This window comes from Lonchura striata, chromosome 7, assembly GCF_050655825.1.
Source record: "Lonchura striata isolate lonStrDom1 chromosome 7, ASM5065582v1, whole genome shotgun sequence".
Taxonomy (NCBI): Eukaryota; Metazoa; Chordata; class Aves; order Passeriformes; family Estrildidae; genus Lonchura; species Lonchura striata.
In genome coordinates, this window is record NC_140709.1 from 17,760,001 (window position 1) to 17,781,227 (window position 21,227).

Here is a 21,227-nt window from a genome sequence, read left to right on the forward strand (position 1 = left end):
GGGTTATACCACCTTCAAACTGGTGTAAGTGAAATTGTAGGGGGCTCTACAACTTTTGGTGGCCTTGTTTTGTGACAAAGTGTATCCTTCAGATCTGAGTAATAAACTTTCCCTCATGATGGAGTGCTTGAGAGAAAAATGCAGAGGGATTATAAGAACAGCCCTTTACCTGAAGTCATTTCTTTTGCAGACAGTGAAAACCCTGGTCATATCCCCAAATTTTCTTTCAATGTATTAACATCTTGATGCAGGAATTAATTTGTAACTCTTTAACTAGACAATCCCCTAAAGAACATCCTATGAAAATCCACCTAAATATGACCTTGCACCATTTTACAGAGCACAGCCTCCAAATAGCTGGTAAAGACACCCAGATGTTTGGCCTATGTATTTTAGTCAGATAGTTGATTTTCCCCTTGGTAGGTTTGTAATGCTCAAGAAAACATTTTGCCCATCTATCTGCATTTGAGTAGAACACAGACTGACTAATAGATAAATAATCCATGTGAAAGTAAATAGCCTTAAAGTAAACTGCCTTCACATTCCATTGATCAGCTCAGTCAGCAAACTTTTATATATTGTCACTAATGTTCTAAATATTTTGAAGAGAAACATGCCAGAAGTACAGAGTATTTCCATTTCTGTCCCACATAAGGTCATTTTGAACTCCTCCTTGAATTGATATTGATCCTTCAGCTTGCAGGAATATTCCTCCAATTTATTTTATTTTCGTTGCTATAGGAATTGCTACTGAAGGTAAAAAAAGGAAGAAAAGGAGCTGATGCAGAATGGAACCCACATGCAAAAATATGACGTAAAGCATCTGCAGTGATAGCCTGACACAGCAGATGCTTTTTAACCATTTCAGGTTCCTTAAAATTCAGGGTTGTGCCAGTGGCAGGAAGCCCCAGCCAACCAACCAGACATTTCTGTGGCAGCAGCCTCCAGCTTTGTCCAATTGTAAAGGACAACAAACAGTTTTCTACCATGGAAATGTCTAAGACCAGCAAATATTTCATCCTGAAAACACCATTAAATCATATTTTGTCTCTCGTCTCAAAACCAATCCTACTCTTTGGAACCTGCTCAAGTTCAGGATTGTGCTTCAGCCTTCCTGGACGCTCTTTGATTAGAAGGCTGCTGAGAAGGGCGAAGGACCAGCAGTCTGACAAAACCTGCTCACTAGGGACAAAACAGGGGCTGAATGTGGGGGAAAAGAAGGAAAGCAATAAGAAGGACAAGATGTGGCAGGGGATTTAGCCAGCTCAGGCCTGAATTCCATCAAAGGACTGGCCAGAAATCAAGCCTGAAGAAAGGCTGAGGTGCCTCTTGTTAGCAGTTCCTGGCCAAGCTCTCACCAAATTCAACAGGCACCCTCCCAAAACTATACCAAAGACAGCTGCTGATAAGGAAAGATTTGGGTAACAATCTGGCTCTGTTTTCCTCCCCTTATAGCAGCACTTCTGCTGCCCAAAGCTGAATTGAGACCAGGAAAACATGAGCATGTGGTATGTGGAACCTGCATCTTTTACACCATTTCAGTTTCTGCCCGCTTCTCACTTTGGTTAAAATTTGAAACATCCATTTCCCAGAGTGACTTTTCAAAGAGAATGACTTAAAGCTGGAGGCCAAAGGGACTGTCTATAATTTTGTTTGCTTTTGGTTTTGCTACAGGATAAAAAGAGCAGGAAAAAAACCACTCAGTGCGTAGTTTTCATTTTACAAGCTGCAAAAAAAAAATCTGTTAGGAGTACAGTCGGGAGAAAGAGTTTATCAAAACTTATATGAGCCTTTAACATGAACACAGCCCAATAGCAGATACGACAGGCAATGTCTAAGACAGAAATTGGGTCAGTGATCTGCAGCAGTGTACTTGCCAGTGCGATCAGTGTGAACCTACAGCTAATGGGGACATCAGCATCTCCCAAATGTGAGGATGGTGGAATGACCGGGGTGAAGAAGCAGCCTGTGGAGGTTTGGGGAAGCAGAAAGACTGGGTCATAACAAGGATCACAGACTGTAATTGCTGCTGAAAGGAAAAAAAAAAAAAAAAAGGCAAGTGATGTACTTAAGTCTTACTTTCTGTATCCTTAATGAAAGGCACTGTTTTTAAAATGGTACTTTCATGCTTAAAACATAAAGTTTTAGATAGACAAAATGTTTGCCAGGAATCCATTTTAAATTAGATTTTGGTTTATTTGCTCTGTTTTTAGCATGTTCTATCTAAATATATATATATATATATATCTTAAAAGAAAAATAAAGAAAAGTAATAATCAAGAGTTGTAAATTTCCAGCAATATCACAAAATCCCTCATTAGCTTTCTGAACGCTAAACGTCTCCATTGATTTAACAAAACGGATAAGGTCTGTACAATTTTTGAGAAGACAAACATGACCTAGTAACAGATTGGTATCTCTCTTCTTGGGGCTTTTCAGTGCATTTATTTAATGGTCTTGACGTACATTACTTAAGAGAAACATTAAATGCCAGTGCTTTGCAACAGTTTTGTTACTGTTTCCTTAAAGTAAACAAACAAAAAATACATTCAAAAAAGCAAGGCTGTTTTGTTCATGTGATGGCAGAGGCTTTGGGCAGCTGCAACACGCACTGCACTTGCTCAGAGATATTACCCAACATCAGTCAGCTGTCACCAAAAGAGTTCCATGGAAAGCATTAAAGGATAAAAAGAAAGGGGGGGCTGGGGTGGGGGAGAACTGAGCAAAATGCCACACATGCCAGCTAGTCTTTCCAGAAGGAAGACACCAGAATATGTATATTTGGTGGAGGAAAAAGGAAGGGGGAAAGAGCACTAATACAGAGAAAAACTTGACTTCAGGGGAAAAAACAGCAGCTCTCTGAAACTTGTTTAGCAGGTTTGCATTCCTAATGTAATCTGACTTGTGTTGGTGGTGGTTTTTGCCCTATTCCTTACTTTGCTTTCCAAGAGAAACGTAACAAAACTGAGGTAGAAATAATGGTGGGCACGCTCCAGCCTGAAAGAGTTCTAATGGATGCTAAATGAAGATTGCATTAAGGACAATGAAGCCATACATACACAACAAAAATTCAACTTTACAGTTTGGGAAGGGAAGTAAATGTACTTTGAGGGTTCAGTTTTGCTTTGTTATTTGTACTGTTTGTTTGGTCACAGTCCACTGCACTGCTATAAACAGTTCTGCAACCCATAGCTCTGCCAGCAACCTACACTGATTCCACTCCCAACAGCTTCACCAAAATAGCCTCAAAACTACGACTAGAGCCATGCAACAAAGGCCAGCCGTCACAGCTTAAGGTAATTTGCCTCTCGCACTCCTACCAAATCTTACGTTTGACTGTTTCAGATGCTAACGTAAACCGATTAAGTGGCTCTGTCATTCATCTATGCACCTTCTAAAGACTGTATCACCTTATTATCAAGGAGCAATATGCTGAAAACTCTTACAGTTTACCAACAAGAAAAATCATTCTGCTCTGGTTTGATGTGAGAAATTGGCAAAAGAACCATTCCTGAACACTCGGAAATGCTTCTGTTTCTATTTTTAAAAACTGTAAAGCTTCAGTCATATCACGCTTTAGTTTTTTCCTGGATACATTCAAAGTAATTTTCCTTGCCATATTCCAATTGTTGAGGTAAACATACATATTTAATATAAAGTAACATTGAAGCCTAGCCTATAACTCTCAGCAGTACATAGTGCTTTCAACACATTCCTTTGAGGTACTGTACAAATCACAATCACTTTCCTGAGTTTTTGCAGACAGAACATTAAAAGAAATGAACTGCAGAAATTAAGGTCCAGATTATCATTACCCTGTTTTACCTGTTCTTAGTTTAACACCACAGAACAGACAGGATTGAGGAATACTGTTGCTCTTAGAATAGCAAAAATCTGGCTCTCTGTTGCAACACAACCGTTCATCTCTTTAGTCCAATAATGTTTGAAGTTAAAGCTCTTTATATTAGCACATGCCACCAATGTAATTGTGAGGCAAACAAAAAATAAAGCACCACTTCAGGCACTTGACAGCAACTAAATCTCAAGAACAGCAGAATGGAATCAACACACAGGGTTCATGTCCTTCTGAAATCAACCCACTTGCACCTTGCTCCTTGGTGAGTATTGTCTAGCTTGAACAGAACTGAGCATCAACATGCGCTTTCTGTCATGTGTGGCTTTTTCAGATCAGCAGCTCTTGTTTGATGCACTTTTCCTTCAAGTATACCCTGGCTCTTTAGAGGCAAGGTAAATCATAGTCTTCCCAGTACCCTTTGCAATTTTAACACTACTGAAAAGGGTTCTCTACCCCTATGTAGCAGATTCTGTGTGTGCCAACATTCATTACATTTTTTTAAGTAGCATCACTGACTGCAACCAAACATTTTGTTCCATTCAACGTATGTATCAAGCTCTTTTTGAGATATGCTAGGCTGTATCTTGCAGAAAGCAGTTTCAAAGTCTTGATATGTAACTGGCCTCAACTGGCTGGGCATAATGGCTGAAAGGTCTGTGGCTGGCATGGCATGGAGTGGGCCCACCACGGCTTCCTGACACAAGTGAGCCACATCTAGTCCAGAAAAGCCTTCTGTGCGCTGGACAAGCAGTGCAACCTCCTTGTCATTGAGACAGTAATTGTGCTGTGAGAGCAGTTGTACTATTATCTGGTGTCTCGCTGTGCTGTCAGGAAGTGGGATTAAAAGTCGTTTCATGAAGTACCTTCGAAGAGATTCATCAATTTCTTCTGGTTTACTCGTGGCGCAAATTACTACTATTTGGTCCTCAGCAGAAGTCAGTACAGTGTCCAGCTGCATAAGGAACTCGGTTCTCATCCGACTTACTGGACTATGTTCTTCACTCACTTGAGAGGAAAGGAGCATGTCAATGTCACTAACAAAAATCACTGAGGGTTGGCGACACCTTGCCACGAGGAAGGAGGCATGGACAATTTTTTCTCCTTCCCCTAACCACTTTGTGACAAGGCCAGAGCCAGTGATTTTGAAAAATGTGGCCCCCAGCTGACTAGCTATACATCTGCCCATTAATGTTTTGCCTGTTCCCCGAGGTCCAAATAAAAGGATGCTCCGAGGTAGAGCAGTCAGTCCATTGAATGCATCTGACCTCAATACTGGCCATAAAACCTCCTCCTTAATGACGGCCTTTACTAGATCTAGGCCAGCAATGTCGCTCCAGTCCACGGGAGGTCCTTGGCTGATAATCTCATTGGTAACAAGGTCAATGAGGTGTGTGTCAGTATTCTTCAGTTGCTCGTCCACAGAGTGGTTGGATGAGGTAGCTGCACGAAGTCCCGGGCCTTGCATTGGGTGAGGGAGGAGCTGCCTGTGCTCGTCACCATGCTCATTCATTACTGGGGAGCTATACTTCCCAAACGAGTCACTCGATCTCGAACCCAGTGAGTTTTTAGCGGTACTATAGGATGGGGGTGTTAGAGCCCTACTGGACTGGCTACTGAATTTCCTTTGCTGTTCAGAGGACATTAGCTGCTTTGTTGGCTTAAATGCTAAGGATGATGTTTCAGCACTTCTGTCAAAACCATTCCCTCTGTTTGCATTTGAAATGCTGTTGTCTGGCATTCGATACATTGGACTCTGTGTAGATCTCTGTTGGCCATAGCTGTAATTTCCATAACTGGAGTCCATTTCTCCTTGCCCTGCCATGTAGAAAGCTTTCCTTTTGAGAGAGCTGGCTGAACTGTTTGTCAGGGCAGATGGCGCGATTGGCGTCAGACCGTGGCCCTGGTAGGAGTAGCTGGGGACAGTGGTTGGGGGCAGAGGGGTTGGAGCAGGGATTCCTGAAGGCAGGTAAGCCGAGGGTGGTGGGGCACCCCCAGGGCTGTACCCAGGGCCAACAGCAGTTTGAGGAGGATAACTGGCAGAAGGGTAGCTGTAACTGGAGAGATTGGAGGTCCCGTTGTAGCCAGGGACGAGGGCTGGTGGCGGCGGTGGTGGTGGGGGCTGTAAAAGTCCCGAGCTGTGCAAGGGGGATGGATGAGGGGATGGAAGTGCAGGTGCTGGCTGGCCGCTGTAACTGGTATGCAAATATGAGCCGTTGTATCCTGTGGCATATTCCTGAGATGGGAGCCCTGAATGAAGACTGGGAACGGTGTGACTTCCACAGGTGCTGCTGGAGTAACTGGGCTCAGCCAGGTTACTGGCCACCCCAGGAGAGCTCCCGATGCTGGCTGAGACATCTGCGGGAGGGAGGGCTGCACTTACCCCAGCCTTGCTGGCAGTGATGACGTCTGGGACACAGTTCATGGGATACACACTCTCCGAGTTCAAGGATGGCTGCCAAGGCTCACTTTCATTCTTCCGACCATTCACCAGCCCTGAGGGAGCTTCAGAGTAATTGCTGAGAATGGGTCGCTCAGCCGGGCCTTCCAAAATCCCGGAATATTTTTCTGCATACTTTTTCAGAAGGTTGGAGGCGGTCAGAGCCGAGATGTCATCGTTGGCCCAGGCGTACTGGTACGTGCGCTGCAGGTGCCCCCGGTAGGCTTCCACCTTGTGGGCTGGGGACCGGGTGGTTGAAGTGATATCGAAGTGCTGTTCTGGCCACTGGGCATGCTCCGGCGTCCACTGCATCTTCAAGCCTAGGGCAGTAGGAAACAACAGTTAACAGTGACCTCAGCTTTTCCCTTATGTGTTTAAATGAGTCCTCATTTAAAATTTCTCATACAGCCTGTGAGCTTCTTCAGCCCTCCGAAACACTGTACCTAACACCAAAAGTCCTTAAGGAAAGAAAAGGTAATGCCCTTAAGAAGTGGTATGGTTGGTTTGTTACAGGCACATACACGCATAGTCAAATTTTTTGCCAATTCGGTAGGGGGTCAATTTTTTGTTTAAAAAACATAGGTAATGCTATATAATTAAACAAAACTCAGTATATTTTAAATACTCAGAGTGGAGATTTAGTGTAAGCATACAAGGCATCCAACTGCTCTGTCCTCTTTCATCCCTGTTTCAGTTTTATATTTTAACCAATATAAAAATATGAGACACAGCTGACAGATCACATCTAGGATACCTCTCTTATTTGGTACTGAACACCTAGTTAGCAGAGTATAATGCACCCTGCGCAGAACAATATGACACAGACATAGCAGGTCATTCCATAATCCAACTCTCATCTAAAGTGGTCCACGACAGTTTCAAATCTGCTTCTTGGAGTGCAGCAAAGCAATCTCCCAGGCAGCGCTCTGTCGCTTTCATCACACAAAGCCTACAACTCGGTATGAATTACAACTGGCTCCTTTCTGCCTCTCAGTTCTGTTGTTGAGGGTCTGGAAAAAAAAAAAAAACAAGCATGACTTGTCTGTCGGTCTCCTTGCTTGCTTTCTCTTCCCCCCTCTGCTTCACAGCCTCCAGGGTACAAAGAAAGAGGGTTAAAGAAAAAAATAAGGGGAAAAAAAAAAGATGAAGAAAAAGAAATGAAGCCAAGTGCCTAAAAGTTCTGTGGCTTCCACAGCTAGCTATAAAAAAACCCCCGAAACAAACAATACAAAGCCAAAATCAAACCTATCATTTAAAAAAAAAAGTAAATGTAATTTTGAAACAATTAATCTTTTAATAATGTGATGTGAATTATCCCTCCTCTTTGTAACCCACTGCAATAGGTAAGAGCAATTTACAAGCATTACAATAACCCCCTCCAACTTGTACCTATGCATGGTAGACACATTGCTGGGTTTTGTACAGCTGTATCAAATAAACCTCCTTAATCTCTCTCGTATTACCAAAAGTGATTTTTGCAAACAGTCTTATGGCCTCTGGCACAGATTCCCTGATAAGGAGGAGGCCTAGCCGAAATGAAGCATCTGTGGCACTAGCTCCCCTCTGAATTACTGCAGTCTATTTTGACAGTTTCTACCCCCTCCTGTTTCTCTCCCCAACCCCTTTAGCTCTTCATTGCCTGACTCTGGCATCTGACATGGCCAGCTTAGCCTCGCTGAGCTAAACCTAACACAGCGCACAGTTTGGTAACAGAATGGCATGTTTATTCCCTTCTGACTCCCTCTTCCTTGTTTGCAAAACCACTGCACTAGACACTGGAAGTTAATTAGCAGGATGATGCTGTGCTAATTGTGTTAATTTACAAGGTTTTAGTCAAAGAGAATCATGCCAGGGCTGGCACTGCTGTCATGCTTCCGACTTAATGATTAAGAAATACTGAAAACAAGGTGGGAAGGCTTGCAGTAATTACACAATAAATGAATAAAGCAACAGATTCATTTGCAATTATATTTTATTGTGGTTGCACTCATTTGCATTTGGATTCTTTTTTTTTTCTTTTTTGGATTAATGTATTTGCAAATCACCAAATCATTTAAATTTAGGCTGAAAATGGCAAAGAACCTTTAATTGAGCCTTTTATTTTATTAGCACAACTAGTCCAACTAGTAAATCTCACCCCCCCGAACATGCCATTGATTACTTGTGGATTTTTTTTATTCCTAAGCATTCTCTTTCTCTCATTTTTCAAACACTTTGACAACTTGATAAAAATGTCTGTTAACAGTTATACAGTTATCCTAGAAAAGTTAATTCAGAGAAGTGCTTTTGACAAATGCAGCTTTGAGACTGAGGTTTTGTCAGATTTATTTCTATCCTTTAGCATTAATTTAATATTTTTTGCTAATTGTTACTGATGTTTCAACCATTACCTTTTAGAGGGAGTAGGTATATAATGAAATTGGGAGAAATTACAGAAATCATGTATTTAAAAAACTTCATTTAAAAAATGCAATTTTAATGATAAACTATCAGAAGCTTCCAGAAATCACACTTTGTTAAATTCTGCTGGAAATCTGAAGAACAAATCACCAAAAGCCAATTGCCAGTAATCAGTATCTGAAATTATTCTAATGTCATGAGAAATACTACCAGCTTTTTTAAAAGCAAAAATTATTAATGCTCCTATAACATAGAACTGCATGACAGTGGCAAGTTCACCGCCCCTTTAAAAAAAAAAAAAGTCAAACAAAACCAACAAACAAGCAAACCCTATCTGTGTTCTGCAATGTTTTGCTTATAAGGTTACCAAAACACTGAAAGCTTCTGTTACAGATATGCAGAAAAACTTGAGTAGGCTGATGTTTCACTAGATACTAATGAACAGATGCCATGGGAAAGACTCTTTGCAAAGAAAGCACTAAAGCAGCAGTGAAAATTTGGAAAAAGAAGGCAAAATAGAAATGGATGGAGCAAAGAACCTGAGAGGGCTGTATTTGTACTGTAGTTAATGAATATGCTTTTGGCACATTGTTTTTAACTGCTTCTAAAAGAAAGCTTTTTCAATTTAAAGAGATAATGCACTGGGTTGGAGCTCAACAACATCGCTCACTATCTGCTCTGTAAGCTTTTCAAAATATCTTTCACAAATACTTAAAAAATTTCATCAATTGGTCTTTTTTATTTAGAATGGATCATGAGTTGTTAAAATAAAATAATTAAATTTATAGTCACAGTGGGGAGATGTATTTTGATTGTGCAAAAATTCAATTCTCTGAATTTTATTCATCTAGATTAATTTCTTTTTCTTATTATGAGGCTGCAAAAGAATGTCAGAAAATCTAAATTATCCATTATAAGAGGAGGGAAAAATCACATCATCGGCATTCTTTATTTAGAATAATTGCTAGATAGACCAGTAGTTTCACACTGTCATGCTATTTTTGGATATGCTCACTGAACAATAATTGAAAGTTTATTTATTGATGCATATTAAATACCAGTGCATTTAACAAAGGCTGTAAAGGCAGGATTAGGCTTTGATTAGATAAGCTTAAGAGAACAGGACTGTTCTCATCCCATGAAACATGAGCATTTATTCCAGCACATCGCAATCATTAGTGTTATTTGGAAGCATAGGTTAATAGATAACCATAAGCATATTTTTTGCATTAGTAAGCAGTGAAGAAATCTGAATTTACATGAGGTCTGCTGGAATGGTCTGGACTGGGGGGCACAAAGAGCCATTTCCTCTACTAGATATTAATTGAAAAAGCAGAAAACTTTCACTAGGTTTGGCTCTATTTGATAATAGTTCACAAATTGCTTGACAAAAGTCAAATGTGTGATTTAGGAGAGAAAAAGAAGCAGCAGCAGCTGTTGTAATTTTTAATTATGCAAACATTTCTCTTCCCTCTGCCCACCCTCAGCCTCAAATTGCTTAATGTTTGTAGCCACTTCCTCTCCATATTTCAAATTATATTTTATTAATTGCTTTTTGTTTAAGATGATACATATTTCTGCATTTCTTTTGTTAGGAATCCAAACATCTAAAATCAGGTAAATCAGGGCACATTTAGAGGTTGCATTTTTTTATTTAATGTAATTTAAACTCTGATATAAACCACAGTCTTGCATGGTGAATAACTTTCTGAAAATCCAGAAGCAACACAAGGCTGAATGTTTTAAATTAAAAAACAAAAAAACTTTGCTAACTTAGGAATCCTCTGAACTATCGACATTTTTGAACTGTGTAAAGTGTGCTGGTATGAGCTGTAAAAGGCAAAAGGAAAGGACTCTGTTCTTTAAGTACAGGTATGTACTTACCAGAGAATTGCTTTTAAGATAAATTTAATACATTATATAGAGAGGCAGGGTAGGCTATTTTAGCAGTATCTATTTTTCCTTGTCCTAACAGCCTTGCTATACATCCCTACTCCATAATTCCTACAGCTGGATCTATCCAGATTACATTTAAAGTAATTATAGTCAACAATTTCATCATGGAATTACTTCAAACTAAGTGTTCAACCACATTTCCCCTTCTAATATTGTGCACTTAGCCTGAAAATGGAAAATCTAATACACAATACTTCATCAGTTGCATATATAATAATTCCATATGACCGAAAGCCATTTACATATTCAGTTATATGAATTCAAATTAAAAATAAACAAAGAAAAAAACAAACAAAAAGGAAAAAAATGACAGAGTTATAAAAAACTAACATTGCAATCTGAACACAAAAAGGAACAAGCAACATCCTACACATCCTCACTGCCCAACAGGGCCTGATCCTGCTGGGAGCTCAGATGACTTTGTGCATAAAAAGAACTCCCCAGTGCTGGTGCCCTCAATACCAGGTCAAAACTTCTCAGCCCCATACAGGATCGTATCTGTCAAAAAAGATAAATAACTAGCCTTTGCTTTCAATTTAAATACAAGAGTTACTGTTGAAAACAAGCATAGTCCAGAAATAGGACCACACTGGGTAATAGCACCACAAAGGATTTACAGTGTCCCAACTCACCAACTTGACTAGCAAAAATGTGCTTCAGAGAAAGGATACATTACTGGGATGTTAGTAAACCTCTCACCGAGTCACACCTCTAACAAAATAATCAAACTAAAATTAAATCATATACAACTGTGGATTTCTGAAGATACTGGAAGAGATTGCACTGCACTTTTACAGATGTTGGCAAAAAACCCCAAATGTCCCAGAGCTGCTGTGCACAAGGCACTAGAAGCAGGGCAATACACCAACCTTCCCAAACAGCTACCAAAGTTTCAGTTTGGATCAGGGGCCTTCAACTGTTCCTTCAACATACCTGAGGCAAAAGAAATTTTGTAGTCTCTCTTTTCCTGCCCCATTCACCCCTGCAGTGCATAGGTCCTACCTAGCACGGATCTGAAGCTTCCTTTGCAAGCATCAGGAGTCAAGCAGGTTCTTAACTTTAGGCTTGTTGTTAAACATGATCCCAGCAACTGCCTAATGCACTGCTGAAAAGGGCTGCATTGCACCAGGGGTGAAAGCACATGGATGCTTCTGCTAAGTGTCCATAGCTGACAGCTAGGAGCACACTGCTGCAAGGTAGGAAACAACTCCAAAGCCACAGCTCCAGGTACCACCAACCATTTCCCCTCTAGACTTGAAAGGGCATGTGAACTTTATCACTCTGGATTGCTTACACATTTAGCCTAGGACCCCAAAAACTGTCCCTGCCCAAGGAACTACTACCCTCAGCCCTGTCCCCAGTTATTCAAAACACCAAGTGTTTACACAACAGATCATAATGATTTTAGCCAAGGGTTTGCTTCTTGTGGACGTGAGGAGATTGGCTCTGCCAAAAGAGCCACTGACTTGAATAGGTGTTTCATTAGGAACATGCCAGTATACCTCAAACCCCCTACTCCAGTGTGGGCTGAAGTTGTTAGTACCTTGAGGATCAGGCCTTAAAGTCACATTTTAAAGTCCTTCTCAAGTATGAGGCAGAGCTGAATAAATGAGTCATGCTGTTCAAGATGTAGGACACACAGCTCCCTGGATTTGTACTAAACTGATAATATTTTATAAGACTGTATACTGTCATATGTCCCGTAATAATAAAAATTAATTCAAGATAAAACAATACTTTTACACTCATTTTTTTATTAATAAGCATAATTTCAGTTGTTTGAAGATAGTGCAACTGATCTCTCTTAATTGGAAACAGGAGGGATTTTGAAGAGTGGATTGAGCTAATTATGTTTTGCAGGGAAAGAAAAAAAAAAGGAAAGAAAATGATTCCCACATTTATTTTCTAATTACTCAGTGAAGACCTCTGCTCTAGTCCATGAGGAACTCCTTTGACGTCAAAGGACTCGCTGGGAGGATGAGCCTCCAACTGAGATGCCCAGCTGTACAGTCCCAACCTTGTAAGCTTTTTTCAGTAAGTGGCAGCTACAAACTCACAAAAACAGGCCTGGAAAGTGCTCTCAGCATTTTCTTGGTAGGGGTCTGTTCTTCCTTTTATTATATATGCAAGCCCTACACATCAGTGGGAGAAAGCTGTTGGCAGGGTATTTACAATATGATTCCCATCTACAAGGATAGTGAAAGCATTTCAATCTTTAAAACAAAACACTTAAATCACGAGTAATATTGAGGATCACATATATGTCAACAGCACTTAAAGATGAAAGCGGTAAGAAAAACACAACATATTTTATGCAAGATTGGAATGGTTAAAAAAAATTACAAAAGTAAAGACTAATTCCAAACTGATACACCCCAATTATCTAACTTAAATACTGTCAAATGATTATTCTTTTAAAACCACACTTTCACACCTTACAACAGCAAATTACAATACATTTACAGCAAATGAGTTCTCTTCCCACAAGCCCCCTTCCTGCCATTTACATAAAGCAGCCTTTGATAGTCACAAAGACACTTCTGGCTAACCAGCCTTTAGAAGATCCATTAGCTTCAAAGGCCTGAAAAACAGAAATAAGGAGAAGTAATAGTCAAGCAAGCAAAGGAAAACTACGTGCAGAGATGACACTGGCATATTTTGCCAGCAGGAGCAGGCTGTGTCCGGAGGCCAGCCTTGCAGCAGATGTGACTGGAGCTGTTCCTGGGGCGCTCCCGGGACCTCCCAGTCCTCTGCCCAGCTCAGAGGTGTTGGTTTCTCTGCAGCAGCAGAGACTGACACAAAAACTCCTTGCTGTGTAATCACAGTGATGCACGATCACCGTGTACCAAAAGTAAAGCCATTTATGTACGCGCCTTGATACCCACTTATGTAAAGGATTGGTCATATTTGTGATTAAATGCAGTTTATCTTTGAAATATTTTATTATGTCAGTTTGCCCTCACCGTACTAATTTGCTCATATCACTTTTCTATACCAACTAGAAAACACACTAACAAAAACAATAATTGAATTTTCTTTCACTCTATGATGCTTCCTCTTGCCAGGATTTACATTTTTAAGCTGTTTTTGTCAAGTAGCTCTGAACAGTAGGAATGTTTATGCCTTTAAAGGACCTAGCATGCTTTGTCAGTGCCAAATGAATAAGATGATAATTTCTGAGAGGATACTCAGAAAAACAATAGCTGTAAACAAATGTAAGCATAAGTTACATGAAAAAAATTATTTTTTTTCAGTCTACTGAACACACACTTATAGCTATAATGTATTTTTAAAAGCTTTAATATACCACATAATCTGCAATTTATGCCCATATAAACATGGAAATTAATATAACTGCTGTAGGATAACTATAGTGATTCCGAGAATTGGAGTATTCACATGATAAAATATAATAATGAAGAAATATGGATTTTGGCCACTTGGCACAAGTATTTATTCATATTTGAAAATGTAAAATATTTTAAACTTGGAGTTTAAAATATTTGATTGTGTTCCCACTGAAGTGCTTATTTCAAGGCTCAAATAAACCCAACTGAAGCTTTTGGAAGTGCAGCAAAATGCATACTCTTTTTAGGCAACAAAATAGCAGAAGTAGCCCTTTATTTGGTTTTTCTTCAAGAAGTGGATTTTGAGGCACATTTACCTTGAAAGAGAATAACACAAATCCTTAAAAGCAGAGCAGACAAAATACCTTCATGCTTTATCGTGTTTTTCACATAATCAGCTGAAGCAGGTGAAACACAAAACCCTGAACTTGTTTTTTAGCAAGTAAGTAAGAGGCAAAAGGAATAAATTTTCAGCACTAGAAAGCCTGTCATGGAGCATTCAGATCTTGACGTAAAAGCTTCTAGGGAAAAAAAACCCCTCTAATATCTGAAAATTATAAATTTCAAATATTGGATTCTATTATTTTTCCATTTCTGTTGCTAATCATGTTTTAGCAAATTGTTTCCTTTTACTCTTTCATTCACCCTTAGAATTATTGCTTTGGTTCCTTGCCACTAATAAAGCTTTTCTAAAACCCTTTTCTCATGTATCGTAAATCCATTAAGACAATTTCCTTCTTAAGCTCACTTCCTTTTGCCAAATGAAGATCATCAGGACATACCACACATGTCCAAAGGGACAGCAGAGCTAATGAATATGTATGTTTGATGTCACAACAGAGCACTCCCCTTGTTCTGCAGTATCGACCTTCTCTTATGTGAGTAAATAACAGGTGAGCACTTGTGCATGAGGATAAATGGGGTTAAAACTGCTATACAGGACATACTTTATTTGAACAAAGTGGTTGCACAATAAATACAGATTTAACTGATGCTGAATTATTTTTATATCATGTTGTTCCAAAATGTTAGAAAATCACATTGCTTTAAAACATAAGACCAATTTAGACAGCAAGAGTTATTTAAAATATATTTCCCTTCAACTATAATGTAATTTTAATATATTTTTCACTCATCGTATCTAAGAAACATAGGTATGTATTTCACAGCTTTATGTGTAGCAACAAAAGATTAATTCCAGAGATTCATCTAGCCAGCTCTATTTGTTTTATAAACATGAAAGTAAAATTCAATTTCAATAAGTTTCAAATAATTGTAATCAGGCTTGACCCGTTACATTCATCCAACATAAGTGAAAAAGCAAATTTATATGGGCCAGTAGCACAATGCTCCAGCTTGGACTCAGGAATACTGCTTTCCTTTTAAAGCACTTATTTCAAAACCTACCCTTGTAGGATAGGTAGGAACAATTGCTTTACTCAGATTAGAGTACCTCTGCTAATTAGCTAAATGAGAACAAATACTGATTAAATGTATATATAGAAGTAATCTGATACTCAAGAAAAAAAATCCTTAACATGTGTCCACAGTATACAAAGCTTTCACAAAAATTGTTTATGTTATTTATGCTTTTTGGCAATCTGCACATTAATTTTTAATGAAATAGTAAAGAGATGTTGCGTCTCACACTTCAGTAAAAATATTCTATAACCAGGACTGGTTGACATAGTGCATTAATTCAGTGTCCTTCACTCCTGGGACCTGTGTATAATTTAGTCCAGCCTGAAGAAAATAACTTTGATCTGAAGGCTGTGGAAAAAGCTACATATGAAATGAGTTTTGGTGGATTTAGTGTTGTTTCTTATATACAGGACGACATATGAAGATAAACTGCTTTAGAATGCTCCTGACATGGCCCAGGATTAAGAGCAGGGAGCTCTTAGCAGAGCTCATCCACTCTCTCCCTTTTTCCCATCGTACCAGACACACATCACACACATTTCTCTGTACGCATCAAAGCAGCTACTGCTGGCACACGCTGCCTTTCCAAAGAGAATATCCTGTGCAATAAGACTCTATCTGCAACATCTACACTGATTTGGTGTCTCCATTAAAAACCCAAACAAACAACAACGTCTATATTGCAACACGGGAGACCGCGTTGTACGAAGGGATGATGTTACCACTCGGAGCGCGAGATTTCCTTGCCAGGCCAGGGAACACCTAAGCTGAGTGATCAGAACTGGACTAATCACGCTCTCGGGGAAAAAGGAGCTCCGGCACAGCTCCTTCCCCGCTCGGCTTTCGAGCAGCTGACCCTTCCTTTCCTTCCTGCTCCCCCCAAAGCAGAGAAACAAGATTAAAAGCAGAAGCACAACCAAAGAACTGACATCCTAGAAAAACTAAGCTGAGATAAATCTTTCCCCCACTTAAACCTTTCAATTACTGTATTTCACAAATTCCAGAGATTCTTTCTTGCTCACTCAATAAAATGTATCCGAATTAGCTAGTGAAAAATGGAATATAGCCAATTTTTTGCATGCTCTTGGTTTGGAACTTACTGTATTATTTCCTGAGCATTTGAAAGGAACTATATAGATTGTTCAGTTGGCTTGACAAATTATCTGGGGGACAGGGAGAGGAGGAACAGGGAATTTTCTACAGACAAATATAGAAATCTCTCTCTCTATCCCCTTCTCTCTCTATTTATATATTTTAGATACACAGGCACCAAGGCACCAGAGAGAGAATATCTCAACTGAGAAATTGAACTCTGTGTATGCTGATATTTTTTCCATATTCCTGGAGAGAGTGGCAAGGAAAAGAGACTAACTCATCATATTAGATGCTGGTTCTCCTTTCTCAAAAAAAAAAAAAGGTAAAATTCATCCTGCAACAGGAAAAAAGTTAAGCTATGTCCAGAGACACACAGTATGTCATTAAGAGGGTGCATAGACAGAAAAAGAAGGCAGAGAAAAAAAATAACATGCTGGTTTTAAAAAGAGAAAGAAATTATAGAGCCCAGCTGATAAAACATTCCTTTGCAGCTATCACACAAATTTAGCTATTTCTGTAAACAGATTTCAAGACACAACAGAAATCTAAAACATGCCATGATTGTATCAGTAACTATCTAAGTACTATTGATAGCTTAAATAACAATAATCTGTGTTATTTTTCCGTAATTTTGTCCATAGCCTTATTGCATATGTAGTCACCTAATGATGAAATACTTTTAAAATTTGCTTCAGGGTACAGAAGTCAAGCTCCACTGATTAGCATCTCAAAGCGCACTACAGGCACACATTTGTATAGCAGAATAATAGCACTTGTGTTTGTATGCTGCTAAAAAAACCCAACTCTCCCCCCCACCCCCACCTCCCCACTATTTTACTTGATGTTCGATGATGCACACTGATGAAACTCTTCTTACAAAATATATACAATACATAACAGCTAACTGGAAGAATTTCAAAAACAAGGCAGAAATGTAACATCACAAAAAGGAGCCAAAAAGGGGGTTTGGGACCATAGAAGATACTTAGACCCCAGGCTAAGTATCATAGGCTTAATTCTTCTGTCACTTCTCTGGTTTGAAGTCAGAAGAACTACTGAAGTTTACAATTTATTGCAAAGGAGATAAATGTGCCACATTAAAATGTGTTAATTACACAAATTATATTGTATTCACTAGTGTTTAGAGTTTGGGCCATGTGTTTAATAAAAATTCACCACAGAAAATATTTCATTAAAATCTTGATAGGGAGTTCTGATATTCACTGCACTAGCTCGGTTTCTGATTAATTTCCTATGTCTAATTAGGTGGCATTCAAACTATATTGAATGTGAGCCTTCCTAAAATTCACTGTAAACTGACAGGACAGTGTCTGATTTCAGCCACATTCTTAGACACCAGTCTAAATTGCTTTCAGCAGCCCTCCATCCTTCCCTGTGCATCTCTCTTCTGCCATTTCTCCAGGCATATTTTATTACAAGTTTTAGTTAGAAAAGTCTCCATTTAATTTTGTATTGCATAATATTAGAAAAGTGCATCCACATGGATTTGTATTAAAAATGCTATACACTATCAACAGGAACATTAGAATCTTACTAAGTATTCAGCAATTATAAGCTTAAATTATTTTTTCTATTAACACTTCTCTTTATCCAGAATGTGTAAGTAACATATAGGAATGACTTAAAGAGTGCTTAGCACTAATATAATTAAACACACTTAGCATCAAGAACTAAGTTTATAAACAAATAGATATTCACTGAAGTATGATATCAGTAGTAAACATTTATAAAAAGTTGCTTCTACTCCAGAAAAAATAATTTTTAAAGTTAAAACAAAGACCAGATTGAATTATGAGGTACTGTGAATGCTGTGAGAGTCTCGTGATTGCATGTAAAAGATTTACAAATCTGTAGAAGTTGTACAGATAACAACTCAAAGGTGCATTATGCATTACACTAATCAGAGAAATGTATAGCCTCTGCAAAGCAGGTAGGAGTGAATAATTTTAATTTTCTCTCTTCTTACAGTTTTATATTATTACACAAGGGAAGCAGAGGAAACCTAAATATGACCCTATTTAGATATACTAACTGAAAAGCCTTTGTAGAATTTTTAAGCAAACAGGATTGTGCTTCCAACGCTGCCCATCTAGTTTTCCAATGTGTTAAATTGGATGGTTACTTGGACAGCTCTCTATTCATTACTGAACTGTGGAAAGGAAACACAGAGGTGGCATTTTCCTTTTAAACCATCTAATGCCTTGTAGCCAGATTCCAAAGCATCAAGGAGAGATTTCTTTTTTTTTTTCCTTTTTCTTTTTTTTTGCTAGTAGACAAGCTGTCGTAATTGAAATGAAGTCTAATCAGACTCATTACTGTTTTCAGCAATTTGCACCACCAAAGATGCTTATTAGGTAACAGTGTTTAATAAACCACTCTTTAGAAAACTACCAGTAATGAGCTCTTAACAGCCAATCTTTAGCGTGAATGTAATGTGAAAAGTGTTCCTAGCACTGAATAGATTTTCACATTTAGTAGTGTCATAATTAAGCTCAAGGAATTGGTAGCTGTGATGATAGATATTTACTGCAATATAGACTTTCCGCCCCGTGAAAATATATTTGAAAATACTTGGGGTTCAATATTTCCAGAGGAAATTTTAAAACTGCTTAAAAAACTGTGCGAGGCTGGATTAGGTCTATAAACGATACTGAAGCAGAGAGTATTTAGGGAATGTACAGAATACTGTGAGTCTGGTATCAGCTACAAAGCATGCATAAAGTTAATTCCACCTAGCTTTGTTTGACTGCTCGTCCATCTCTTAAGAATTCTAGTCATTAATATACAAATAATAAATGTTGTTGTCACCAGCTGAATAATAATGAACAAAAATGGCCAATAACAAGAGATACTTGAAAAAACAACAGCCAGTTCTTTTTCCACAATAAAAGCTGAAAATGCTTAAGAAAAAACAGCAAATTGCTTCATTTCAAAATAAAATTATGAATCTCTAATAAAAGTATATATATTTACACACATATACATAAATAGCTAATGCTATTTCTTCTGTATGTTTCACATACTATCAAGTCCTAGTATCTACTTAGCACCAAAGCCCCCCAAATTCTTAATGTAAAGAATACCACAGCTCTGAAAATGTAATATTGTGACACATATTATTCATGAAAGACAGCCACTCACAAAAGCAAAGTTTTCATCGATAGAAGGTTCAATTTAACTAGACATACACCTTGCCACACCAGTCCCATCAATACTACTACCTAACAAATGCTGAAAGTGGCAAAAAAGAAAATAAATTGCATGTATAAACTCCAACTAATTAAATATCCAGAGTAAATCTTGAGGAATAGCTTCTGTCCTCTCATACGATTGATTTCAGCTTGACATAATATTTAAAGTTATCAATAAAAAATGACCGAGACAACCTTTTTCTCTCCCACTAGGAGAAATACATAGGGATGCAAATGCTGTTTTGCTTACTAGAGATTCTGCTGGACAAGGTTTGTGTTGATGGCCAAGACTTTGGAAAGAAGTGCATAAACATGAGTAATCAATAATGAAACCACCAACAAAATGATGAAGATTGGTTCTCTCTGACCAAGGTTTTTATATTGGAATTCCATGCTAAGATGTTAAGAAGAGTTCCTTACTGAATGCTCTCACTGTATACCCTAACCCCAAACTTCAGCAGCCCTAAATGCAGCCTCTAAGCTTCCCTATCTGTTTGCAGCTTTCTGAATCAATAGGACAATGAGAACTGAGACTATCAGATTAATGCCAGTTTCATTTGATTTTGTGGTATGTGCTTCTTTGCACAACAAAGTGGAAAAAGGAAAAAAATCCCAACACAACCCCACACCCTTAAATCATTCCCAGATGGGTTTTTGTAACTTTAAGATCAAAATATCTTCCAGTTTCTTAAGGCTAAACTGAATTTTATTTAGATCCAACATTTTTAGTGTGACTGTTGCTTATCCTATCATGCAATTCCAAACTCTGCTCCTTTAAGTCACATACTTAGCTTCTGTTCTTTGCAAAATAACATAACATAAAATATGATAAAATAAAATAACAGAGACTCCACAACTGCTTTGGACTGCCTCCTCTTGTACTTGTGAATAATGCATTAAACTTCCTATCATTTGTGAGTGACAACCCGATGGTCCAAGATGCATAATATGCATTTTGTACTGTTGATTTTACTAAGCACAAATGCTCTGAAGCATCAATTGTTCATCAGTAAGTCCTTCAATATCATACATTATGGTATTTTTTGTAGTTTAAAACTGGGGTTGACAGAAAGGTAGTATCCATAGGAGGTATTTTAGGCATTATTATAAAGCTATGGTTACCACCCTTTCATACTCCTAACACAAAATTAAAGCAGGGGGGAACCTTCAGTGCATTCCCTGTGTAGCCTAACACTACCACAAAAACAATAACAATAAGTTAGAGAATCACTTTTCTGCCTCAGATCCTCTGTATTTTATCAAGTCTACAAAATACCAGACTGCTCACCTAAGATGCTGGCTCCAAACAATGTCTGACTTTCAAGAGAAATTGAGATTTCCCCCCCTTATATCTCTAAGCCTTCTTAGCCCGATCACAAAAGTCTGATCTGACTTTTAGAGGAGTTCCCATTGAAGAACTAGGACCTACCAAATTTTACACTACTCCAGGCTGCTACCCTGAGATGTCATGAGTATGGACTAGCATAAGAAACTGCAAAAGC

General features: G+C 38.5%; 1 protein-coding gene across 10 annotated transcripts in view; it reads right to left on the reverse strand.

The window, feature by feature from the left end:
• The window catches only part of FIGN (fidgetin, microtubule severing factor), a 127,206-nt gene that overhangs the window by 2,998 nt on the left and 102,981 nt on the right, over positions 1–21,227 (reverse strand). For 7 of the 10 annotated variants that reach the window (XM_085584324.1, XM_077785000.2, XM_021528570.3 and 4 more), the window contains one exon: positions 1–6,613. This exon is cut by the window's left edge and continues 2,998 nt beyond it. In XM_085584324.1, coding sequence (XP_085440450.1) covers positions 4,365–6,605 — 2,241 coding nt within the window. In that variant the 5' untranslated portion in view covers positions 6,606–6,613 and the 3' untranslated portion in view covers positions 1–4,364. Of the gene's footprint in view, positions 6,614–7,047; positions 7,304–21,227 lie in introns of all 10 variants that reach the window. The other 3 variants (XM_085584321.1, XM_085584320.1, XM_085584319.1) reach the window with 1 other exon arrangement.